The 27,162-nt window shown below is 36.4% G+C and overlaps 2 protein-coding genes across 7 annotated transcripts in view; one reads left to right on the top strand and one right to left on the bottom strand.

The window, feature by feature from the left end:
• The window catches only part of MSL2 (MSL complex subunit 2), a 35,373-nt gene extending 16,853 nt beyond the window's left edge, over positions 1–18,520 (top strand). For 2 of the 3 annotated variants that reach the window (XM_086674346.1, XM_025914048.2), the window contains exon 2: positions 15,132–18,520. In XM_086674346.1, coding sequence (XP_086530472.1) covers positions 15,212–16,723 — 1,512 coding nt within the window. In that variant the 5' untranslated portion in view covers positions 15,132–15,211 and the 3' untranslated portion in view covers positions 16,724–18,520. Of the gene's footprint in view, positions 1–13,924; positions 15,021–15,131 lie in introns of those variants that run through there. The other variant, XM_086674347.1, reaches the window with a different exon arrangement.
• A 1,411-nt stretch (positions 18,521–19,931) lies between these two features.
• Positions 19,932–27,162, bottom strand: part of PPP2R3A (protein phosphatase 2 regulatory subunit B''alpha) — a 218,689-nt gene continuing 211,458 nt past the window's right edge. For all 4 annotated transcript variants that reach the window (XM_086674343.1, XM_086674345.1, XM_086674344.1 and 1 more), the window contains one exon: positions 19,932–22,511. In XM_086674343.1, the coding sequence (XP_086530469.1) occupies positions 22,379–22,511 (133 nt within the window). In that variant the 3' untranslated portion in view covers positions 19,932–22,378. The remainder of the gene's footprint in view (positions 22,512–27,162) is intronic.

Here is a 27,162-nt window from a genome sequence, read left to right as displayed (position 1 = left end):
CCAGAGTGCTCTGTAACTGCAAAACACTATAAAAATCTCTCGTGTAATTATTAAAAATTAAAAGAGAATGTCAGACATCACTTATCTTAATAGAATATGAAATGAGGTATAACTTGAGTTTATGAATATGTTGTGGGTCTGAGTGGTTATACATCATTCATTTAATAATCTGTGGTGTGTTTGGGTTTTTTTTAGTTTATGATAGTAGTTGGCTGGTGAAGCTTACCTTGTATAAAAACTATTGACATCACCAAGAGTATCAGAAAGTATTTTTTCATAGTTTTAGGTTAACCAAAGACATAAAAGTTAAAGAAATTATGAAGTTTGACCACTCAGATGTTTGGTGAAGAGCTTGGCTTGAGTAATGTTCATTCTTTTAAAATTTGACTGTTAGTTTTCATTTCACAGCAAACTAGTTTTATTCCTTTCCACAAACCGGAAATAGATTTTTCTTTTTCACCTCACTGCTTTCTTGGCATACATGTTTAGCTGTCATTGGTGTCATTGTAGTAGTACTTACTTAAAATGATGTAATTGTTGTAATAAACTTTATAATAATTGGTCAAGTTTATAATTATTGGCCAAGATACTCTACTCTGTATCACCATTTTTAATGATTTATGCATATGTGTCATATTCTTTCCTTCCTATCTTTAGTTAAAATGCATATTTTTTTGTCATACTAGGGAGCTAATGGGTGTGGCTGCTTGAATAAGAGAACTAATATTTTTTTTGAAACCTTAGTTTGTTATCTTATTAACCTGTTGATATTTTGAGGCATATATTTGCTTTTTGGTTTACTACTAAAATAAACGTTTCGAAGTGTAAGAGAACCTATTTTTTAAGTGCTGTTCAGTCTTCAGTCAAAGACTTAAGAAAAACAGACCTGGATCAGGAGTCTCTACCAAGAGGAAAATAGTGCTTAGGAGAGTTGTTCTGTGATCTGAAATTCCTTTCTCTTTGACTTGAGCTCATTATTCTTTATAGTAGCAGTCATGCTTATGAATTTTGCCTAATGAAAAGATTTTTAAGAGGTTTAGGCTTCAGCATATGCCTGCAAAACTATATTTGGCACAGGTTTTTTTTTTTTTTTTGCAAGACTAAAAACTGGCTTTAAGAACAGTTGTAATTGTCCAAAACAGTTAATTCGTTTGTGTTCATTTGTTAAGTGATATGTATGATCTTCTTATGGTGTTGTCATTTTTGTTCTTAACTGAATCCAGAGATTATTTCCTTGTATGTTTCTAGGAGATATCCTACTAGTTATTGTTTTGAAAACATTCTTTACATCTTTAGTTTTGGAGTGTAATTTTGGTGCTGTAATTCAGAGATGTAAAAAAGGTCATAGAATCCTTTTTTAAAGGGGAGTGGTAGGCTCTATCTATCACAGTAAGTGTCATGTAGCTGGGCCTCAGAAATTGTTTAATGGATTGAGGAAAGAGAAATGCTTTCTTAAATGAAGGTAGCCTAAAAAGTTAACTCTTTAGCAAAGGTGAAGAATGGGGATATTTAGGTCAGTGGGTTGGATTATGGAAGGATTATTGAGACCTTATGTCAGACTTTTGACACTGGTTAGAAGTGTATTTTCCCACTCCTTACGTGTACATTAATACTGCTTTTGGAGACTGAATGTAGGCTGGACTATCTCATTTTAATCATAGTAGTTTAATACGTATGTATTTACTTATTTTGTATGATAGGTTATATGTACACATTTAATGTATACACAGAGTCTTCATTTAAGGTTTCTAATGTTGTAACTTCTTAGACTGGTACGTAGACTAAGCTTTTTTGTTGGAATCTCTTTGTAGGAACATAGTGCAATGCTTTATATAGCATATGTGTTCACTTGGAACATTTAAGCTTAACTTTAGAAATTGAACTTCATTAGAAATTGAAGTTGGTGTATAGAGAATCCAGGCAGGACTCTTGTAGCCTCAGTTTCTGTGCAGTAAGGATTTCCTGACCCTCACAAAACTATTGTTGAGCATCCATCCTCCCCTTACTGTCATTTTTTCTGTCCTACCCCACCCCCCACTATCCATTATTGCCAGTACCCATGCCTGTTTCTTCTTTCCCTTCAAAAGGTTTCACATCTTATGGTTAATTATTGATTCTTCTATGGTCCAGTTTCAGTGATCATTCTTTTTGATGAAGGAAACTGAAATGTCTCAGTGGATGTCATGGACTTAATAGCAGAAGTAGGGATGATGCTGGGTAAGTAGAAAAAACCCTAGGTTGGGAATCAGTATCTGCTTCTATTTCTTATTGTCAGTAACAAGCTATGTAATCTTATGAAAGTCCATCTGGGTTAAAATGGCACAAGTTGATTTCTAAGGACGCTCCCAGCTCTAATGTGCTTTTTGTAATTCATTCATTGTACTTTATTAGGTGCTGGCTTATGTGCCAACATGGGCTTAAAAATAGAGAGCTAAATAAGTTTCTAGCCTTGAATGAAACCAAGTGAATGGTGACAATATATTGTGAGAAGTGATATATTAGGCGACTGTGCAGAGTGCTTTTTAAATAAGCTGCGGGGTAGGAATTAAGGAACGCTTCCTCTTGGAGGTCATATTTGAGTTGATTTTTTTTTTTTTTTTAAATTTTCAACGTTTTTATTTATTTTTGGGACAGAGAGAGAGAGCATGAATGGGGGAGGGGCAGAGAGAGAGGGAGACACAGAATCGGAAACAGGCTCCAGGCTCCGAGCCACCAGCCCAGAGCCCGACGCGGGGCTCGAACTCACGGACCGCGAGATCGTGACCTGGCTGAAGTCGGACGCTTAACCGACTGCGCCACCCAGGCGCCCCTTGAGTTGATTTTTAAGAATAGTTTACTTCACAAGGAAGGAAGGACATTCTAGGAAGAGCAGTTCACCGAGGAATGAGTAAGCATGGCATGTTTTGGAGTGTCCAGTGGTAGCTGAGGATGGAATATGGAGTTTGTATGGAATGGAATGGAGATGGAAAAAGCTTAATGGTATGAAGTTTTGGGTGGGGAGGCTTGGTAGGGGCCACATTCTGAAAGATCCTTGGATTTTTAAAGGCTGCTTAAAGGTTTTAAAGGCTGGTTAAAGGTTTTTTGTTTTACATTTTTTATGTCTTTATGAAGGGTTTTGAAAAGAGAGACAAAATCAGACTTGTGTTCTAGAAAGATTACTTGGTGGTAGTGTGGAAGGTGGCCTGGAGCAGGTGAAGTCAAGGCAGGAAGAGAAGCTAGAAAACTTGCAGTATTCAGGGTGAGAAATGATGAGGGTTCAGTTAAGGCAGGAGTAGTCATGGGGATAAAACCTGAAGGGTGGACCTGGCAGACTTAGAAACATGCAGTGAGACTCTGGAGCCCAGATGTGGAATTCTGGTGAAGAGACTAGATGGTGTATCAAGTTTATCTGGTTTGATTTCTGGGTGAATAATGTCAGCATCCAAGAGAATAAGGGATGCAGGAGGAGGAGCAGGTTTTTAGGTGGGAGGTTAGGGGAAGTATGTTTATATTTCCCCTTGTTAAGTTTGAGTGATCAAAGGAGAGATGAGATTCCTGGTAGGCAGTTAGATAAATGGGTCTGGACTTAGGAGAGAAGATTAGAGCCAGAGGTAAAGATTTAGTTTATAAATGGTAATTGAACCAGCTTTATGGGCAAATCACTCTGGAAGGAATGTGTGGAGCAGTTTTTAACTTGGGGTATCGTATCTCTCCTTCAGAAAGATTCATGATCCCTATGAGATTCCATACAGCAATTTGTTTTTTTGCCTGTGTGTATAATGAGATTCTCAAAGGGGTCTGTGAACCAAGATTACTGTGGAACACTGGAATGGAGTAAGAAGGATGGATCTTAATACAGAAACATGGGGAATACTGAAATTAAGGAGACAACAGAAGAAGAAGATGTAAGACGTTGAGGAGACAGTGTTAGGAGAGAACAGGGGAGAGCAACCCTTCCTTTTAAGGAAGAATGATCAACAAGAAATGCCCATTGGTTTGAGAGCAGCAATTTTTACCTTCCTTTAGAAGATTGAGTCTAGGGAAATACTTTAGTATATGAACAACTGGAAGGGAAATTGCTATAGGGAAGGAAGGTTGAAAGTAGAAATGTGAAAAGGTATGAATAGTTAGGTGGGTAACTGATGAAGGGAGGCTTGGAGCCAGAGCAGTAGAGGATGGAAGACTTATCTTGGAGGAAAGAAGAAAAGGGTGTTTGTGTGTGTGTATGTTGGACAGGAGTGGGTGTGAGGACAGTGGGAAGTGGGGAAAGAGGGAGAATATTTAAATATGTAAAGCCTCTGGTAATTTGCACATTTATTGGATTTTATTTTGAAACTTTTATAGAAAATTTCAACATACCAAATAGAACTTCCTGTGACCTCAATAATTAATGATAGCCAACGGTAAGACTTTTGATACACTCTATGAATCTTGCCATAAAATCTTATAATCCTCAAATTTTAGGACTGGAAAGAACCTAGATAGTCCCTTTATAGCTTTAATAAATGGAGGACCAAGTCTCTTAATTTTTTTTTTTTTTTTTTTTTTTTGAGAGAGCGAGTGGGAGCGGGGGAGGGTCAGAGAGAGAGGGAGACACAGAATCTGAAGCAGGCTTCAGGTTCTGAGCTGTCAGCACAGAGCCTGACAGCGGGGCTCAAACCCACTAACCATGAGATCAAGACCGGAGCCAAAGTCAGATGCTCAACTGACTGAGCCACCCAGGCACCTCAGGCCAAGTCTCTTTTAAAAGCACATCATTGTTATTCATTACATATATTTACTCAAAATTGATCAGATTTGGACAGTTAACAGAATTAACTAATTATAATGAATGCCATATATGCACTACCCAAATCCCCACTCAAGATTGAAAGACTTCATTCTCTTAATCACTGAGAGTGTTGCTGGGGCTGTCAGACCTTCCTGGGAATTGCCCTTGGACGAAGAGAACCTCTCAGTCAAGCTCACACCCCTTCCTGGGAGTAGCCTGTGTCTGAAGACCAGTCTATTAAAGACCTGGGTCCCTTGCCTCAACGTAGGGCATCCTTAAGCCCCATTTAGTTCTGAGTTTCAGAGCTTCCAGTGGGGTCATCTGAGGCCTTTGTTGTGATTCTATCCCAGCCCAACTTGATCTTTGTCAGCTCCTTCCTTTTCCTTCCTTTCTCTGCAAGTGGTAATCCTGAGTGCCCCAGGGAAACTTCTGGCACACTTAAGAGTTTGAGTGGCTAGGGACCTGACTTCCAACACTGATGAACTTTAAAATTTCTTTTGATTTATAACAGATTTGCCAAACTTTAAAGGATTAACATCTACCAGTTTTCCATGTTTCTGGGAAATATCCAGGCAAATGTTGAAAGATAAAATTGTGTAGTAATGTAATAAAAAATTTAATTTTATAGTGCCAAACATACAGAAAAAATCATTAGGACTTGTTTTAGGATGGGATAAAAAGAGGAATACTTTCTTAAACATGTTGAACAAAGATCTTGGCATTTAGTTAGCTTTTTCCCTCCTTCTCCCATCATTCATTGTTTGTATTTCTGCTGTCTTGTTTTTATTGCCTATGTAAATTGAAAGTTGACCTTCACCCCATTTGAGATCAGACTCATGTTTTCATTGATTTTTCTTGAGAATTTTAAAAATATGGCCAATTTTTCTTTTGTGGTCATACTGTAGAGAATGGAAGTCTATGAAGTATATTTGAAACAAATACGGTTAGATTGAGTCTATACAAAAGTCTTGCCCTCATGGTTGAGGAAAGATGTGCCTAGCAGAATCCAAGACTACATTCCTAAACAAAATACTTGATTTTCTGCCTGCAGCATTTTGAGAGTGCCTTTCCAAGATCAAGTGTGCCACCTGTCATCATTCAGTCAAATGTTTTGTCATTGCTATAAGTTACCATCCTGTCTTGGATCCAAAAGCTTCAGAGCAATGTCATTTGACTGGCAACAACATTCTTCTTCCTTTTAATAAAGCTCCCCTCTCTTTATCAGTATTTCTTTTTGTTTATGTGACTGTAGACATACTCAAGGTGGTCAATGAAGTTATCTGTGCCATTTGGAAAGGAATGGCTGATGAAATGTACCTTAACTTATTCAGAAATAATTACTTGATTCAGTAATATGCGTGAAACTGGAAAACTTTCTATTTAAGAACTCTACTTTTTTTGAGTATTTTAAGATAACCAGTTAGTACTATTTTTTTCTTAAGTTTCTTCAGGAATGATTTTAAGAAAATCTTGTGGAATATAATGATTTCATTTTAGCAAGTAAAGTTTTGTCATTTATTCTTTTCTTCCCTTTGCTTTATAACTTTAATAAGAGTTAATGGTTGCTTTTTATTTTCTAATTAGTTTTGATATGGGTCCATTTGTTGGAAAGCAAATTTAGATTGTTAGGGAAACATTTTACTGAGTTAATATATAGGAATGTATCTTTTGTGGTATCTCTTCTGTTCTATGTTGCTTGCGTTATCAGCAAAAACAAAAAACTGCTTCCTGTCTTTTGTAGGATGCCACATGTTATACAATTGAGGGTTCTGTACTATTTTAATTTTTCTCTTTCATTATTTTGGTAAAACTGGTTGAGGTATTATTTAAAAAGATTGATCTTTTTTTCCCCTCTTCCCAGATATTTTCCCATATATATAAGTATGGTAAGATTTGTGTCTTCTTGTGGATTCCTTAGTATTTAATATTCTAGTTTCCAAGAATGCTTCTTGAGAAGTGGTATTATGGTTTTAATCATTAACCATGACCTGCCTGTGTGCATTTTTCACTTTCTGATAGTGGCATTTCAGGATGTTGTTCATGTGAGTCTTTGGCTAATTTTTCCTGATCCTCAAGTATCATCTCAGATACAAGTAAGATTTATATAAAATTACTTGCATTATTTGAGGTTATTGATTAGGCAATCCTTGTTGCTATAATAGAAGCATTTCTGGGAGGAGTTCTGGAGAGGGGTTGGTGATAAATACAGAATGTTTTGGTTCTGATAAATGCTTTTTTTGTGCATATGCCATTTTACTTAGAATTATATGATCCATTTTTGTCAAATGCCAAAATTAAGCCATTGAGATAGATTAATTCCTTAAACCATTTTCTGTTTTTTTTAAGTTTATTTATTTATTTTGAGAGAGTGAGTGCATGCTGGAGGGAGGGAGGGAGAGGAGGAGGAGAGAGAGAGAGAAAGAGAGTAAATCCCAGCAGGCTCTCCACACTGACAGCTCAGAGTCCATTGCAGGGCTCAATCCCACAAACAGTTGAGATCATGACCTGAGCCAAAATCGAGTCAGATGCTTAACTGACTGAGCTACCGAGGCGCCCCACCATTTTCCATTTTTTTAAATCAGTTTTCGTTTTACAGAAATTACTTACATTGGGATCTTTTTTTCCCATATAAACTCTAAAATGAGAACCAGTGATTCTTTAGTCCCTCTGTTGTTCATGTCTAATTTGTTTATATTACATTTTAACCTGTAGTAGCTTTTGCCATTGTAGGTTTTATTTTATTGTTATTGCCAGTTCCAGTGTTCACTGGATCATTTTTTAGTCATTAACAACTTTTGCTAAACATTTGAGCAATAACCAGTTTTTCTTTTTCTTGTGTCCCCTCTCTGCACTCCCTAAACTTAATTTTCCCCAGTAATCTGGTGAAAATATTAGTGGAATTAAGTGCTGTCACAGTTAAAGTGGAGAAGCAGATCTTGCTTTTGTACCTGAGTAAGACCTAATTTACTTGGTAGTCTGCATGTCAACATAAAATGTATAGTATGGCTACTTTTACCAGTGGTATTTTGAAGTGAATGAATTGCCAGTTAGTTGCTTTTTTAAAAATTGGGATCATTTATGTGTTTAGAAGAGTTTGCTCAGAGATTAATGATATTCTTGTTTGCTTATGCCAGGGAGGAGTACCTTTTCCTTGAATGGAGAAGGGGCAAGCTGATGTGGGACCTAGTTAAAATGTTTATTTATTTTGGTGGTGGTGGTCTTTCAAACTTAAGCTGCTCTGTAAATCTTGATGCATTTATTCTCTTCAGTGGTAGGGATAAAATGCATGGCAACCAATCCAAATGCTAGCTTTGATATACTAATACTGAAAAGTAATGATTTGAATGATGTATGTTAAATCTGTGGGAAAGTTTTATGGCTAAAAAGCATGTTTATTGAGAAAAGTATAATTTATAAAATCTGTTTAAAAAAAATTTTTTTAGCGTTTATTTTTGAGACAGAGCATGAACGGGGGAGGGTCAGAGAGAGGGAGACACAGAATCCGAAACAGGCTCCAGGCTCCGAGCTGTCAGCACAGAGCCTGATGGGGGGCTTGAACTCACCGTGAGATTATGACCTGAGCCGAAGTCAGATGCTTAACCGACTGAGCCACCCAGGCGCCCCTATGAAATATGTTTTTGATGGCTGAATTAAAGCCCTTTTCTAGTGCTTTAAAAGTTTTTTCTCAAAGCTAAGTATGGCTTAAAAATTACTTAGATTGTTGATTTAGGTGTGATAATGGCATTGCAGCTTAGAAGAAAAAGTATTTTGTAGTGATTAATACTGATGTATATATATAGAGAAGTGAATTAACGATCTGGGACTTGTTTGAAATACTTAACAAAAGGGTATATGAAGCAAATGTAGCATAATCTGGATAATTATTAAATTTGGGTGGTAATATATGAGGGGTAATTGTACTATTTTCTGATTTTGTCTGAAAATTTTATTGTAATAAAAAGTTTCACAAAATTAAGAACATTAAAAAATCTGGTATTACGTATATTAGTAAATTAATTACCTGCAGTTCTGTATTCCCAGAAATTCCTAGAATTGCCATTGTGGTAATCTAAAACTAAGACTTAGTTTCAAATTATAATTGGCTGATTTGGGGATGGGAACAGTTAATAAGAGGGAGAACAGATAAACAATTAGTAACTTTTTTTAGTTGAGAAGTAAAAATATGAGTATTGAGTCGTTAGTCTTTTGGGGTCAGTATAGCATCATTTAATGTTTAAAACAGAGCACATATTATCAAATTCATTTAGTTACTAGACAACTTGCATTATGTAAAGGAAATATTTCCTGTGATATATTGCAGGTTCAGGATTCAAGGCAATGCAGTGAGAAATTTTTCTATCACGAACAATACATTTTTTGAAATCAGATGTGTTTTTTGAGCAAGTTATTTTTTGCACTTGAATGTGAAACTATGTGGAATACGATCAAAGCTAAAATTAAACTTTGCAAATTCTCCCCAGTTTTTTTTAAACTTAGAAAAATTTTTTAACTTTGTTTATTAAAAAAAATTGTTTATTTTTGAGAGAGAGGCAGTGTGAGTCGGGGAGGGGAAGAGAGAGAGGCTCTCTGAAGCAGACTCCAGGTTCTGGGCTGTCAGCACAGAGCCTGACACAGGGCTTGAACCCACGAACCATGAGATCATGACCTGAGCCAAAGTTGAACGCTTAACCGACTGAGCCACCCAGGCACTCCAAGTTTATTTATTTTGAGAGAGAAAGAGCACAAGTGTGCACGAGCCAGGGAGGTGCACAGAGAGAGTGAGAGAATCCCAAGCAGGCTCCCCCGTGCTGTCAGTGCAGAGCCCGCTGTGGGGCTCAAACCTACAAACCGTGAGGTCATGACCTGAGCATCAAGAGTCAGATCCTTAACCAACTGAGCCACTCTGGTGTCCTTCCTCCTCAGTTTTTATAGTAGAGTCTGCAGTGAGTGATACATTTCCCCTTGATTCATAATGCCCATCCATTTTATTTTCTATGATAACATGTATTTTTACAGTTGTATAAGTGTTATCTAACATTTCTTTTTTTGGATGGTGGGGAGGAGTTTCCTTGGGGGCATATAATAGGTATATGGCTAACACTTACCTAACTCTAAGAACCCCCTGAATCTTTTTCAATTCTTCCTCCTATTGCTGGAGCTGCCTTTGTTGTGAAGTGTAAAGAACTCTCTGGGAAGCTTTTGGGAGTTAGGATGATTAGCTGAGTGCATAAAACAAGATTGCCTAAAGGCATCTTTTAATGGTACGTTACAGATTGAAGTATTTGTGTTGGGGAATGATTGGACATCCAGTAGGTAATATGAAATCAGGTAATGGAGATTCTTAAGAACTCAGTGGTGGTGGAATACTGAATCAGAGTTTTTGGATGTTTTCTAGTCTATTTTCAGTTCTCAGTATTAGACATACTCTCCTAATACCTCAGAAAGGGATACAAAGATGTGTAAGTATAAATCCTTTAAGGTGTTTGGTATTTCAGGGGGAGTTTTGATTGAAGTGACTGTTGTAAAGATCAGTGATAGAATGAAGGCAGTCCTTACCACTTAGCTTGTACAATTTGCATATTGTTAGGGGTTACAAAATGATGACATTCAAATTGTATCATGTGTTCTTCATTTATTAGCTGCATTATTCCTGTAAAGAGAAACTTTTCATCTATGATTGGGTTACTTGGTAGTGTAGTTGATATATAGTTAAGTCAGAATACTTGAAGAATGCTTGCTCTTTATTTACCACTTTTGAAAGTAATGAGCTGGTTCACTAGCATCCTGAAACTGAGTTTTCCTTTCTTCCTTCCTTCTTTTCTTCTTCCCTCCCTCCCTTAAATCCATCCATGAACTCAGAGATTTGAACTTTTTAGATATGCTTCATTCCATTTTATTTATGCATGTTCAGATTTGTTCATGTTTGGTCAGCAGGAACCTCTTCAGGTTTGCTCCTGAGTCCCTTTAACACAGTTATGATCTTTGATAATTTCCTTGCTTTCTAGTAACAAGGTAATCAAAATTCATCTTGTCTAATTTGTCACAGTTCTGGAAACAGTTATTTGTCCAAGAAGCCCTGATTCCTTTGAAGAGGAAATTGTTTTTCAGTACCATTATCTGAGTTTATTGCTACTGGGGTTAGTCCCTTGCTTCCAGGCCTTTTCAGTGTGTAGTGCTAGGAAATCTCCATATTTAAGAAGAAAACATGAATTTATACTGATAAATCAATTGAAATTCAGAACTACAGGATTTTCTGCTTAACTTTTTCTATCTTCTGACTTCTTCCTACTACAAAAACTACAAAAAACAGACTTTCAAGGACATCCACATTTACTTTATCCTACAATAGACATCAACACTTTCACAGTAACTACTGACACTTACCAACATTGCGATTACTGAAAAAACAAAACAAGGATGCTAGGATTAGTCAATTTTCTGTGTTAAAAGTCATTTAAAATAGTTAATCTTTGAATGGTTATACCATCAGTTTGGTATAATATTATAATTACTTGTTTTTCATTTTTAGGGATTTCTTTTAAAATTTTAGTTTGTGGGGTACCTGGGTGGCTTTGGTTGAGTGTCTGACTTTGGCTCAGGTCATGATCTCATGGTTCGTGGGTTCTTACCCACATTGGTTCTTACCCATGTTGGGTTTTGCACTGATATTGCAGAACCTGCATTGAAGAAGTCTGTCTCCCGCTCTCTCTCTCGAAAATAAATAAACATTAAAAAAAAAATAAAAAAAAATAGTTTGTTATATAATTATGTAAAACATTTACATGGTTTGAAAGTTAAAAGCTACAAAACAGGTTAAACCCAGAATAGTGTAGTTCTTTCCCTGTTTGCTTTGTTCATTCTCTCCAATAGGTAGGGTATTCTTTTAACCTTACAGCTTACTCTTTTAAGCATATACATATATATCTCTATATTCATATCTTCCCCATCCTACCTTAAATAAATTCAAGGGTATTTATTCTAAGAAGTCTTATATTGAGTGGAAGGTTGGATTTCATAACTACTGGTGCTTTGTTTTTTTTGTTTTTGTTTTTTTAATTTTAGAGTTGTGCAGCCATCACCCTGCCAGGATATTAGAACGTTTTCATCACGGCCAAAAAGTTCCATTGTGCCCATTTACAGTTAATCCTGGTTCCTGGTCCCAGCCCTAGGCAGCCACTGTCCACTTTTCTGTTATTTCTAGATATTTTATATAAATGAAATAATACAGTAATGTACTATTTTACATCTGGCTTCTTTCACTTAGCATGTTTTTAAAGTTAATCATGTTGTAGCATGTATACCAGTGGTTCTTTTAATTGCTGAACAGTATTCTGTTGTATGAATATATACATTTTGTTTATCTTACCAGTTGATGGACATTTGGATTGTTTCCAGTTTTTGTCTATTGTGAGTAATGCAGCTTTGCATATTCACATTTATATGGATGTATATTTTCATTTCTCTTTGAGAAGGTTCCTAGGAGCAGAATTCCTGGTTTATATGGTAAAGTGTATGTTTAACTTTTTAAAGAAACTGCCAGACCGTTTTTCAATGTGATTTATACTTTACATTCTCACCAGCAATACAGAAGGGTTCTATAGTGTCTCCACATCTCTGCCAACTGTTGGTGTACTTTCTGTCATTTTGAATTTATCCTTTCTAATAGGTGTGTAGCAGTGTGGTAAGGTTTTACTTTTAATGATATTGAGAATGTGTTCATGTGCTTATTAGACATTCATTTTTTTTGGTGAAATGTTTCTTTAAATCTTTTGCCCATGTTTAAAATAGAGTTGTCTTTTTACTCATTTGTATGAAATGTTTTAATATGTTATAAGCCCCTTATCATTTACTTTTTCAAATTTACATTTACAAATACTTTTTTGTATATACAAATACAAATGTATTTACAAATACATTTACAAATACTTTTTCACAGTCTGTGGATTATCTTTTCATTTTCTTAATGGTGTCTTTTGAAGCACACATTTTTAATTTTGTGGAAATCCATTTTATATTTTTTTCCCTTTTGAAGATTGTGTATTGATGTCACATCTAGCACTTTGCCCAACCCAAAGTTATGATTTTCTCCTGTGTTTTTCTTCTAGAATTTTAGGTCTTACGTTTAGGTGTTTGTGATTCATTTTGAGTTAATATTTGTGTGTGTTGTAAGATAAGGATCTGAACAGTTGTTGGTTTTTGTTTTTGGCATTTGAGTATTGAATTGTCCCACGTGATGTGTGGAAAATACTCTCCCTTTTGAATTATCTGGGCACTTGTTGCACAAATCAGTTGACTATAAAGAATTTTCATTCTGGACTCTTTTCCATTCATTTATATGCTTATCCTTTTGGCACTACCACATTGTTTTGATTACTGTAGCTTTAAAGATGATTTTGGAATTTGATAGAATAAGTCTTCTGACTTTGCTCTTTTAAAAAATTGTTCTGGCTATCCCAGGTCCTCTGACTCCCTAAGAATTTTAGAAACAATCTATCAATTAAAAAAACAAAACAAAACAACTCACCTGAGATTCTCATAAGGATTACATTGAATTTATAGATCAACTTGGGATGAATTTTCTTTTTTTTTTTAACTTTTTTTTTTTAAACATTTATTCATTTTTGAGAGACCTAGACAGAGCATGAGCAGGGGAGGGGCAGAGAGAGGGAGACACAGAATCTGAAGCAGGCTCCAGGCTCCGAGGTGTCAGCACAGAGCCCAACGTGGGGTTCAAACCCACAAACTGCAAGATCATGACCTGAGCCAAAGTCAGACGCTTAACCATCGGCGCCCCGGGGTGAATTTTCATCTTGTGTTTAACCTGGGCTTATGCATCCTCAGGCTGCTAAGAACTGTGCTGTTTGCCTTCTCCAGCTGAGTAGCTTCCGAGAAGTCACTTTGAGTGATTGTGTCTCTGGGTCTTGGCTTTATCCTTTGCACTAAAAATGGAGTGAGTCCCCTGCCATCACAGCAGCTTCTGGTCCTCATAGGATAACACTGATGGAGCTGGGTGGTGGTCAGGGAGAACTGGGCAGCCCCAGACCAGAACACCACAGATTCTCAATGTTGTTAGTTGAAATCAAGCTTATTTTATTTTATTTTTTTATTTTATTTTACTTTATTTATTTTATTTTTTTATTTAAAAATTTTTTTTAATATTTTTATTTTTAAATTTTATTTTTTTTAATTTACATCCATATTAGCATAAAAATCAAGCATTTTTCAAACATAAATGCTTCTCAAATAATTTTATGTGTTTGGAAATGAAAATGACTCATTTTGTAAAAAGAATTTCAGGTTTATAATTGCTTTTAAGGGAGAAGGTTTGCTGATTCCACTTGCCTATAATTCAAAGTACCTTCTTTCCTATGCCTGAGTCTTAAATTACATAGTTTGTATGAGAAAATAGGTGCTGCTTTGATTTTATTGCTAACTATTTGTCCTGAATTGAGGACCAAGCACATTGCTTCTTTGAGGAGTAGGATGGAAATAGGGACTGAATCTAGTTGCTTTCCCCTTCCTGACACACAACCTACACAGGTCATTTTTTAATTTGGGAGTTATATCTGGTTGGAAGACTACTTTCACTTTTATACGATACTGCTTTACTTCAGATATTTGTGGTTTATGACTAGGATCGTTTTGTATTTTGTCAGAAGAATTTGAGTCAGGTAATATGCCCCCTTTTTCCTTTTGAAACATTTAAACATAATTTTTTTTTGTCATTGTATTTTGATTTTCTGTTGGAGAACAATTTGAGTTTAGTGTAGTACTTCCTTTTTTCTTTTGATACATGAACATAGTTCTTTTTCATCTTAACTATATTTTAATCTTTTCTTAGTTTATGATTAGTGTATATAATGTAAAATGTTTTGAAATTATACTTTTTTGGGTGAAGATGCCTTGGTACTAATACCCTTCAACAGAGTTTAATGAGGGTGGGGACTAAGTGTCTCTCTTTCCCAATGTTTAATACAAAATAAACAGTATGATTTTGTTCAGTACGTTGTAGCATTATTGTGTTGCATTAGGTTGAAGTTCCAAGGGTTTTAAGCTTAGTTTGTGCTTTTGGTGACTGATCTTCACCTCTTTATAGCCTTTGGAGAAGAGCATAAGAAAGTGGACCAGAACATACTGTTTGGGAGAGAAACATAGAATCAAGGAAGATTCTGGTTTGAGATAAAGGAATGGGGAATATGGCATGGAAGTGAAGTACACTATTGAGTATTTTTCCATTTCCTGTAAGATCTGTTTTTTGTTACCTGGTCTGGTGAGTTTAACCCATCTCAATAGATTACTTAAAATCTCATCTTAACTTCAGTATATGAAGTCATAAGTTTGTTTTACTAAAATCTTTGCTTTCCTCCTTTTTCCCTCTTAGGACATTTGCTACAAGATCCTATTGCACCCACCAACTCCACCTGCCAACATTATGTCTGCAAACCTTGTAAAGGCAAGAAAATGATGATGAAACCTTCATGTAGCTGGTGCAAAGACTATGAGCAATTTGAGGAAAACAAGCAGTTAAGCATCCTAGTGAACTGCTACAAAAAACTATGTGAATATATAACACAGACTACATTGGCACGGGATATAATAGAAGCGGTCGACTGTTCTTCTGATATTTTGGCTTTGCTTAATGATGGATCATTGTTTTGTGAGGAGACAGAAAAACCCTCAGATTCATCCTTTACTTTGTGTTTAACACATTCCCCTTTACCTTCGACCTCAGAACCCACAGCTGATCCTCAAGCTAGTTTATCTCCAATATCTGAAAGCACCCTCAGCATTGCTATTGGCAGTTCTGTTATCAATGGTTTGCCTACTTATAATGGGCTTTCGATAGATAGATTTGGTATAAATATTCCTTCACCTGAACATTCAAACACAATTGATGTATGTAACACTGTTGACATAAAAACTGAGGATCTGTCCGACAGCTTGCCACCTGTCTGTGACACAGTAGCCACTGACTTATGCTCCACAGGCATTGATATCTGCAGTTTCAGTGAAGATATAAAACCTGGTGATTCTTTATTACTGAGTGTTGAGGAAGTGCTTCGCAGCTTAGAAACTGTTTCAAATACAGAGGTTTGTTGCCCTAATTTGCAGCCCAACTTGGAAGCCACTGTATCCAATGGACCTTTTCTGCAGCTTTCTTCCCAGTCTCTTAGCCATAATGTTTTTATGTCCACCAGCCCTGCACTTCATGGGTTATCATGTACGGCAGCAACTCCGAAAGTAGCAAAATTGAATAGAAAACGATCCAGATCAGAAAGTGACAGTGAGAAAGTTCAGCCACTTCCAATTTCTACTATTATCCGAGGCCCAACGTTGGGGGCATCTGCTCCTGTGACAGTGAAACGAGAGAGCAAAATTTCTCTTCAACCTATAGCAACTGTTCCCAATGGAGGCACAACACCCAAAATCAGCAAAACTGTACTTTTATCTACTAAAAGCATGAAAAAGAGTCATGAACATGGATCCAAGAAATCTCACTCTAAAACCAAGCCAGGTATTCTTAAAAAAGACAAAACAGTAAAGGAAAAGATTCCTAGTCACCATTTTATGCCAGGAAGTCCTACCAAGACTGTGTATAAAAAACCCCAGGAAAAGAAAGGGTGTAAATGTGGGCGTGCTACTCAAAATCCAAGTGTTCTTACATGCCGCGGCCAACGCTGCCCTTGCTACTCTAACCGCAAAGCCTGCTTAGATTGTATATGTCGTGGCTGCCAAAACTCCTATATGGCCAATGGGGAGAAGAAGCTGGAGGCATTTGCTGTGCCAGAAAAGGCCTTGGAGCAGACCAGGCTCACTTTGGGCATTAATGTGACTAGCATTGCTGTACGCAATGCTAGTACCAGCACCAGTGTAATTAATGTCACAGGGTCCCCAGTAACAACGTTTTTAGCTGCCAGTACACACGATGATAAAAGTTTGGATGAAGCTATAGACATGAGATTCGACTGTTAAATCAGTTGGTCTTTAAACCTACCTCTGGTAGGGAAATAGCTACAGTTTTACGGCAGCTATGGTTTTGTTGGTTTAACTTGCCGGAGCTCCTGCATATAGATCACTTGTATCAAGTGTTTTCATTGCTAAGTTATATGTGTTAGTGTCGGGGAAATAGTTTGCAGATAATGGAGGAGTAACCCTACAACTATATGTCCTTAGTTCTTACAGAACCTCATAGTTTGAGAACAAATGCTGATGCAACTGATTTATACAAAATGAACTTTGGCAAGGAAAATAACATTAACCTCATTGTTTATGGTCATGCTTTGTGCATAATCAAAGTTTATGATTAAAATGTAAGGAAGTGGTATCTAGTCAGTCCATAAAGATTGTGCTAATATTTTGTGAAAAAGTAGCCATTAGTTTGTTCAGGAGACTCAGTGCTGCCTTCAGATGCTATTGATGTTTCTCCTGTTGAAAAGCTGATGTGTCCAGCTCAACCTTTGTGCTGATGTAATACCATTTCTGATCATGAAAATTGGCTACTGGTGTATGTAGCAGTTCTTAAATCAGCAGTATTATGAAAGAAAATTTGCCCCTCATTAGAATGTTGAAATCTGTCTTTTAAAAAGTGAACAAACTGAAATTCTGTCAGACTGCAGATGTTTAGCTGTTTATGCTATAGAACTCTTCTGAGTTGAGTCCCTTTTATAGTTCACGTCTGACTCATTTCTAGGAAAAAATTTGAAATCCTTCCTTCACTTTTAGCAATGTTATGATTAGATAAGTGGAGAAGAGCAGTTTTATTCTGAAGGTAATTGAATTTAGATTATAAAATGTGACAGAATTTTAAAAAAAATCATAAAAATTTTTATTTAGAAGTTGGGATTTATTTAAAATAATTTTGGAATAATGCCCCAAAACTTAACCAGATTTATGCATTGTATTTATTGCTATTGGCCACTTCTTTGATTTTTTTTTTTTTTTTTTTTTTGTTCCTCTGATAGTTTCATCCTTTATTTTGAATATGCCCCTTCTCTTTTCTTTCTTTCTCTTTCGGTGCTATTTGTTATGAAGGCTTCTTTATAGAGGCCAAATAAAAATGCCTTTTTATGAAGCCTGTGCATTTAGGTAGGTTTGAAGCTAGGAGGTTGTTTTTTTTTTTTTAGAATGCTCTTTTGCATGTAAAGCACAAACTGTGTTTCAGTTTAAATGCATGTCTTCCCTTTAATTTTTATGGGGGAGACAAGTACAAACATTCTGTTGAAGGGAAATCTAGTCAGTTGCTTGAAAAGAGCACAGCCCAAACAAAACAAGGACTGACTAGGTTGTAAAGAAATGACCTTATGATTTAAAAGAAGAATTGCTGTTTTGACAGTGCTTATTTAAAGAAAAATACTGCTGGAAAATTTCCAATTTCTACTACGTTCACCATCTCTGATGAGATCTGACATGTTGAAGTTATGTTTTGATTTGGCACACAGCATGTTCAATGATGGTTACTCACCTAGTACAAGACATGGAGAAGAAACCTTTGGACACAGAGCAGATGACACCTCCTTCTGTTTTGTAGTGTATCCTGGTGTCATTTTCTGTGAATGTGGTCAGGTAGAGTTGTTTTTGTTGTTGTTGGGCCTTTTTTTTTTTTTTTTTTTTTTTTTTTTTTTTTTTTTTTGTCTCTTTTGGTGGGGTGGGGGTGGGCTAAAGCCATAGGAAGAAAATGTGATGTATGTGTCCAGTATGTACTATTTTGTTTTTGTTTTGCAAGAAGAGTTGAACTATTTTTGATAACAAGAGTAAATGGTGGAAAATGCTTCTTAGTTGTCTTGTCTTTATTTGCTTTCCAAGTTTTGGAATTTTATTTAATTCCTCTAAGTGTTAGCAGTGTCTTATGCAACATGTATTTGCCTAAAGTTTGTAACAGTTTTGTGTTGAACTCAGATGCCCTGATATATAAACTTGTAAATCTGTTCTTTATTCACTAATGATCACTGCAAAAATGACTAGAACTGAGATTGTACACATGGATGATTAGGATATATTTTGCACATCTCCCAAACTTTCCTAATATTATGATCTTAAAATTCATAGAATACTTTATTGCTTCCCAAGTTTGATAATTTTAGTTTTGTGTTTTTTGATGCATGGGAGGTTGGCAATATAGACAAAGCGGAAATCATTAGTATGTGAGGGCCTTGATTGTTATGTAATATTGCCAATGATGAATTCAGGTTGTTTTTAGCACAAGTTTCTCTTTTTTATGCTGGTATTCTCACTGCCACATTTTTGGAAACCTGTATTACACCTTAATTCTATCAATAAATGTTAGTTTTCTAATTCTATGTTGTAGAATACTGAGGAGTTTGGGATAGCATGCTCTGAATGGCCTATATTATATACATCTGGGGAAGAATAATTAATTACAGTGCCTTGATTTTTATATTGTTTTTCTTTATACCATGAGTTATTTAGGAATGCTGACCAATGGCTAACTAGGGATGATTAAGAAATTATTACTGAAGTAACTGGATTTACTTTATCAGGATTTGAAACACCAAAACAATAACAGCTTTTAATATGACACATCTTCATTTGTTCTTTGAGTCTTTGTTATTAATGTACGTAATCAAATGATCTTTCACCTTAGTTGATAGAGAATTTTTATAGCTGGTGATTTATCTTTTTTTCATTAAGTCTACATTTCTGTGCAGAGCTATAATATGGATCTAGGATAAAGAATTTCTTTTTGTTCTTAGTATTCTTGAAACAATTCTGTGGTGACCTTGAAGAAAAGTCTTAGATGAAAAATAAAATTTTCTTTCCCGTATCATTGGTGACAAATACAAAAATGCTTTAGAGAATACTGAGTTCAAAGTATAGTGTTGGAATCTAATACTTGGATGATATTTTAACTTTTCTCCCTCCTTTCTAAAAAAGTTTAGGTACAGTTTTTTAAAAAGAATACATTATATACAAGGCTAAAGTTTTTGATCCTTGTAAACCTCTTATTCCCAATATCTAGTCCTCTTCCTTATTCCTCTCCAGAGGAAATCCCTTCTCAGTTATGAGGTGTTATCCTTCTAAATCTTTCTTTATAGTTTTCCCCAGGGGTTCAAAGAGTTATTCTTTGAAACTCAAATTTACAGTGTTACTCTCTCAAACATAAAAATGAGTTGCAAGAGTGAATAAAACCAAAAGTGTGTAGTGATTATCTTCGTGAACATGGTTCATATTTGACAACTTGTCTTTATTTAGTTTTGCAAAAAGGGAAAAACAAAAACAAGTCATGCAGGTTTCTCCACCCAAACACACTTTAACATTTCCAAAAACTGAGCAAATGCCTTACCTCATTAGATTCTAGAATTTTATAAATACTTTGACACGGTGACATAGATAAGATGCAGAGAAAATACACGGAATTTCATTAGTTTGATTACCTCGGCAATTAATGTTATGAAATTCATTTTTCATTGACTAGCATTAAGACCATGATAACCTTCAGTTTTTATCAAGGAGTCAGAGATACTGTTAAAAACTTGAAATTTCCAGTTGGGCAGTAATGATTATATTTAGTGAAATCTTTACCAGAAAGTCATATATATACTGTCCTAGTTCTCAGAATTCACATTTCTTGCATTCAACTCTTAGGAGTACAGTAAAACGCTTCTGTCTGAAAATACGATACTTTGGGTAACCTAAATTAAAATAGCTTTATCTTAAATGGAATGATACTGTTAGCTGTTACTTTTTATAATTACAGACTTTTGAAACAAAGTACAGACCAAAGTAAAAGCAAGAGGATTTCAGTAAGGAGACACAAGGTACAGAGGTAAAAAGCCAAATAGTATTAAAAAAAAATCAAATGTATATTGAATTTTTTTACTTTTTGTTGAGGCTTAGAAATATTTTAGACCATTATGGATAATAAAACCTTTAAATCCTATCTTGGCTAATTAAAAATTATTTTTAATATTTTATGTGAAATAAAATTGCTTTCTCTCCCTGGTAAAAGGGTGGATGAGATAGATGGTAAAGTTCATGTATCACAAATACATAAACTTTTAATCCTAATTTACTAGTCTATTTAAGTTACTGCATATAATTTTTCCTAAAAATTTAGTCATTTTTAAGCTTTTAGTTCTTTGTGAACTGTTAGATACCAAATTTTAATATTTATGTTTTCTGTAACAGTTAAATGGAAGATTAGTTCTGATCATAAAAGGTAAAATAACAGCAAACTGTATCAGTAAAATAACTTTCAGTTGATGGTGCATTTCCTAAATTGCCCTTATCTCCACTTTTTGCCTACCATAGCCCATGGTTTGATTATTTCATTGTTTGACTTTTCATACCAGTAAGGGGGAACCAAAGCAGGGTGGCAAGGGAAGCTATTCTGACATTCAGGACTGTGGTTAAAGCAGAAAACCCAGGGAAAAGGTGATGACTTTGACAGAGATAGTTGTTAAAAAGTTTCTTGGGGGTTTCTTTGACTTAACGCTATTAGAAATTTCCATCCTTTTAAATAATTTATTTTCAGTTTTTAAGGATATTGCAGGATTTGGCTGCATTGTGGCTTGCTAAAAAAAAGGTAGAATTCTGTAATGAACACATCTACTATATAGTAAAGATGAAACTGGTTTCCTTTATGGGTGGCATCATGGTTTTCTTCCATTTTTGTGCTAAATACTGAGGTGATGGAATATTTGAAATAGTTTGTTTTCAACATGAATGGATAATGTTTAGATTGAGGCCTTTACTGTTGGCTTAGTGTAATATTCAGTGATGAATACATCTAGTAAAAATTTTCATATATCACTAAGTCTTCAAGTAGGCCTTCTGCTAGGAAGTGTAGATGGGGGGGGGGCATCAACTAATTTGAGGGTCAATAAGTCATTCAGTAATTCTCCACAAATGTTAGATAAGTTAAAAGGAAATTTTTTCAAGTATGAGTCAAATTCTGTACTTAGAAGTGTTTTTCATCCTATTTTATATAAGATCCACAGTCAGGATGGGGAGAGATTATGCAGAGCTTGCCAGCAAGGTTGGAAGGCCCAGTGGTTACAATACCTGAGGATGTAAAGTGACTAGCAGTTTGGCAGGTCATTGTGAAATTACGTTAAACCAAGTAATAAGTTCAAGATCTTTGAACTCCAGTACACATATTAAAAAGTCTGAGATGTTCTGGCAGTGCTTTTATTACCAGGGGTAAGTCACTTCTGGAGGCCCTTTAACTGCTTTCTCAAGTTCCAGAGTTTTTCTGACTCAAGTTTTCTGCAAGTGAAGGCTTCTGGGCTCCATAGGAGCCCTGAGGGACCTCAGGGATGCTGGACAACAGAGGCAACTCCTGCTTTTGTGCAGAGAATTGTGCTTGGCACTGTCCCCAAGAGATCGCTGGTACATTCAGGGGTGAAGAGTGCAGATTCACAGACTTTGGAAGGTGATGTATATCACTGTATTTGTTTGGAGAAAAAGGTTTGTAAGGGGTTCGAGGCAAACTGGAGGAGTCCCCCAAATTGAGCATGTGTATCCAGATCTATTGCTTAATGTCTTAAAGTTCCTAGTGCAGATACACACTTGCAGAAATCAAAGCCTTTAAAAAGCAGTATGCAAACTGGAGCATCTCCACAAGAAAAAGATTTAAAATACATATCTCTTTCATGTAGACCTTGGCAGCTATTCTTCATCCACTGACTGAAGCTTTCCACATTTCTCTGAAAGGCTTGAGGTTACTATTTGACTTTTATTGCCTTTGTTTCCAATTTCAGAGGGAGAGACAGGTTCTTCCGTTTCATAATCTTCAAAGGAGCTGAAAGAACAAACAAAAGTGAGTTACCGATTGAAAAAAACAAAAAAAACCATTGTTTGGGTAGAAGTCGATATGGCAAACTAGAGACTGGAAACCACCAGCTTGCAAAAGTACCCTCAGTTGCTAAATGACAGTTGTGAACAACTGAACCATGCTGGAGGAGACCATGGTTTCATCTAGAATAGAAAACATACTTTCTGTGTTCCTTAAAGCCCAAGTTCATGTTAGGATTTGTTGAAAATGTGCTGTATCTAGCTTTTCCTAGGAGCGTTGGTATGAATGAGAGCATTATGGAGGCGACTAGGTTAGGGAGGGTGTGAGGTCCATAAAGTACAACTTTATATGACTGCCTTCATTGAAGTGGCTTTCATGCAGAGTGGGGAATGTTCAGCTCAAATTGCTTTATAGCTTCTTTGGTTTCCAAGAAGTACATTTAGATGTGCAAGTGTGTACATAGAGTAGGTTAAAGCCTATTCATGGATTTCCTTCCATTCTTTACAGAACTCCCCAGCATATTCCCTCTGCCTACTCCCCTTAGAAGTTCTTGGAATCCCCTGAGTTCCGTTATTTTCCAGGCTATTCTTGAGGGTGGCCTTAAGCAGGGATGACAATATTATATCTAGTGGGAATGATGGCTGCTTGAAGTATTGATAAATAATATGCTGAGGCTACATCTAGGCCCAGAGAAATATACATGATAGTTATTACCAATGTTACAGTATTTGGCATCACCAGGCTTATTAAAACCTTACCATTTGCAAGGACTTTTTACACAGTATCTGTGCAGAAATTCCTGAACATAATAGTTCTTTCATCAAAAAGGTACCAAGGCTGGCTAATGTAACCTATGGTGAGACAGGTATACCCAATAGTAGAGGTGGTACCTATTTAGCTCTAAAACATTTTTGAATAGAGGGTAGAGAATATTAAACCAACAAACAAAAAGCCTAGCTGATGTTTAGAAAACTTCTTGAGTACCAATTCATGATCCTATCAAATATTATTTACAACATCATTTTGCAGAAATACCCCATTCTACACTTTGTTTCTACTCTTCTCCCCATCTCCTTGAGGCCTCAGTGTAACTGGCATCTGTTGGATAAGGAGGCAGAAGGGAGGGTAACTTTGCTTTAAGGGTTGATGGTTGAGCCTCCATTACTGGACCAAAATTCTCAAAAGCTAATTCTAGCAATGCAGTGTCAGATGTTGTGCTTATTTCCTGTCAAGAGTGAAAGACATTTTCTTCTCAGTGCAGATCTGGGAGTAAGTTCAAGAGGTCTGAACTAAGACTCGTTCAATAAATATCTAGCCCCTTCCTACCAAGCGTGTACTATAATGGAGGCCATCTGGAATAATGGTTAAGTGGTTTACAGCTTTAGAGCATGGGCTTTGGAAAAGTCAGGTTCCAATCTCAGTTTGATCACTTAATGTTATTTTGGGTATGTTAACACCTCTGCATCAGTTTCCTGAACTAATGAGGTAATAGCAGTTCCTACCCCCTCATAAGGGTCAAGTGGAGATTGGGTGAGAGGACCTACTATTTTCATGATAGAGAAGTGTTCGGGCTTACTACTGGAGCAGGATGGTGACACCTAATCCTATTAAGGGGTCAGGGTCACATTGTGTATGTTATTTGTGAATACAAATTTTTACCAAAGTATTTTTTCCCACTGTAGCCTCATACCAGAAATGGGATTTCTAGCAATGGATTTGATCCAATCTAGTACATAAAGATATCCTAATGCCCTGTGGGTTGTATACAGAGGAGAGCCACCTGCATTTCTTTTGTACTTTCAAGGCACCAAGAGCAGTACTATGCATGGAAGCTTTGGAGGAATCTTCTGGATTGAGGGAGCTCATTTAGAATCTTTGTCTTTTTTTTTTTTTTTGTGATGTTTATTTTAGAGAGAACATGAGCAGGGAAGAGGCAGAGAGAGACAGAATCCAAAGCAGGCTCCAGGATCTGAACTGTCAGCACAGAGCCCTATGAGGAGCTTGAACTCACGAACTGTGAGATCATGACTTGAGCCAAAATCAGATGCTTAATGGACTGAGCCACCCAGGCACCCCTAGAATTTTTTTATCAGTGTCCTGGAGACTTTTCGTACTCTACCTCAGTGTTTCTCAAATGGAGGCGATTCCCCCCACCCTGGGACATTCGGCCATGTCTGGATGCATGTTTGATGGTCACAACCGGGTGGGTTCTCTACTGACATCTAGTTGGTAGAGTTCAGAGATGCTGCTAAACATCCTATAATGTGCCAGACAACACCTCACAAGTGAATTATTCAGCTTAGAACATCAGTGGCACTGAGAAACACTGCTCTAACTCTTGCCCCTTCAGTCTTAATGCATCCCCGCATTCTGGACTAAGCTCTTCTTATTTTGTACTTCTCTGGATGGTCATTCTTTCTTAGGGCTTTATCCACCACTTGTTTACCTGCAGTTTCTAAATGTACAAATCCAGCCTCAGCCTCTAAGCTGGAGACTGCCATGTATCCACCTACCTACTCTTATGGCCCTTCCATTATGGCAGTATATACAAAGCTGAACTCCTCCTTCCCACACCCTGGCTCCACCATAATCTACCCCTTTAAAGCCAGAAATCCAGTGATTCCCAAGTTTCTCTTCCCTCCTTTGCCTTCCCCTTTTCAAATCCAGCCAGTTTCTTATACCACTTAGAATAATACATGGACACAGTCCTGCCCCTCTCTCCCCATTGCCACTGATTTAGTTCAGGGCACTGTATTTCATTGCTTGGATTGCAATAGTTTTCTAACAACTGGTCTTCTGCCTTCACTCTTGTCACATACCCTTTGCTATTGCCATAGCAGGCTTTTTAGCTGGTCAAAATGGGTTCTGGTCTTGGGACCTAATGCCCTTGTACATGTTCTTCTGTGGCCTGCAGTGACCTTACCTTTTGGTTAACTTGTTCTCATCTTTCAATCTGAAAGGTCATTTAAAAGTTTCTTGGTTCCCAGTGCCTGAGTAACCACCATCTCTTTTGTTAAATTTTTGTTTAAATTCCAGTAAACGTAGAGTGTAGTATTAGTTTCAGGTGTTCAATATAGTGATTAAATACTTCATACAATGCCGGGTGCTCATCACAAGCACCCTCTTTAATCCCCATGACCATCTCTTATTTAGATGTTTGCAATGGCTTCCTTATTAGTCTCCCTGCTTCTATTCTTGTACCACTAGCAATTTGAAGATTACTATCTTCAAAAACTGGAAATGGGATTATATTACTTTCTTAATTCTTTTTCAATACCTTCCCGAGGCCCTGCATGATCTGGCTCCTGTGTATCTTTCCAGCTGTATTTCCCTATTGGCCATTATATTCCAGTCATACTGGCCTTTTAAAATGTCCTCAACAGACTGTTTGTTTCCTGACTCAGAGCCACTGAATATATTTTTCCCTCTCCCTAGAACATTTTTGCTCCCTGCTTTTTTCAGAGCGATTTCCTTCTTAACCTGTAGGTTCTCATCATCTCAGGAATTTTTCTCAGCACCCTAAATAGTAAGTCTCTTTCCATTATTGGCTCACTCTGTTTCCTTCACAATTACATAATTAAATGTCTGTCTTCTCCACTTGATTATAAAATATCCATTTGCCAACTCACTAATTTCCTTGGGCTATAGAATAGTGCCTGGCACTAGATGCTCAAAATGATTAATAAAAAATGATGTCCTAAGTAAGGCTCTTGTGAAATGATACATTGAGTTGTCAGGGAAGGCTGAAGTCAGTAAAATGGTGAGAGTGCAAAAGTCATCTTGAAGTCACTTGAGTTAGAACTGTGAGAGTCTAAACTTTATCCTGTTCTCTAGAAAAATTCCTGAGAGAGCGAGCTGATTCCTTCTAAATGACCACTTCGAGGTTTACTTGTAGGTAACTGGGATTCCTCTGGGCACAAATGAAGATTTTATGAAATATTCTGTTAACTGGCTATTTTTGAATGAGTAGCAGGGTCAGAGGATTGAAGCAGAACTCCTTGGGTTCACAAATAGTTCATTAGAAAGCCTACGTATCAAACTGAGAAGAAATTTAACCTAGTATTAACAGTGTTGTTAGTATAAGGAAAAATAATGGTCATATATTTTTCCTAGCAATATGTTGCCTTTAAAAACCTGTTCCCCTAAGTTTTTCCCTCTCAGATGAGCAATTTCTGGACAAAAGTATTAAGGCTGGTTCTGCTGATTCCTGGAATTAGAAATAATGATTGGCACATATATGGTCAGAAAAAGGATTTGTGCGGTTTCAGGGTTTATTTGGGAATTGTGGTCTGATTCTATTTTTGGGATTCTATTTTCAGGGGTAAAGGGCAAGAATATCTGATTCAGGGTTTGAGGAAATTTAAGACACATGTTGGCTATAAGCATAGAATAAAATGTTAAGTAGTTCTTTAATTTGGAGTCTCTAATGCTTTAGAAATAGGAGTGGATCAATCTTACCTTTACACCTTTAAATCCTAAAGCACTTACGTAAAATGGATTAACTGAAATACTTGGGAAGTTGGACATTTGGATCAATGAATTTCCCTATTGACCCGTTCAGTAACTAGAAATTTTGTTCCAACTCTTGCTAAAGTTTCTTAATATGTACTACTACCCACTCTTCTTGCCTCAGAAGTTGATCGCACTTCCTTTTTGG

Source organism: Puma concolor, chromosome C2 (assembly GCF_028749965.1).
Source record: "Puma concolor isolate L17-30 chromosome C2, mPumCon1.1.hap2, whole genome shotgun sequence".
NCBI lineage: Eukaryota > Metazoa > Chordata > Mammalia > Carnivora > Felidae > Puma > Puma concolor.
The sequence above is the reverse complement of the archived record's forward strand: the minus strand, read 5'-3'. Positions and strand labels throughout refer to the sequence as shown.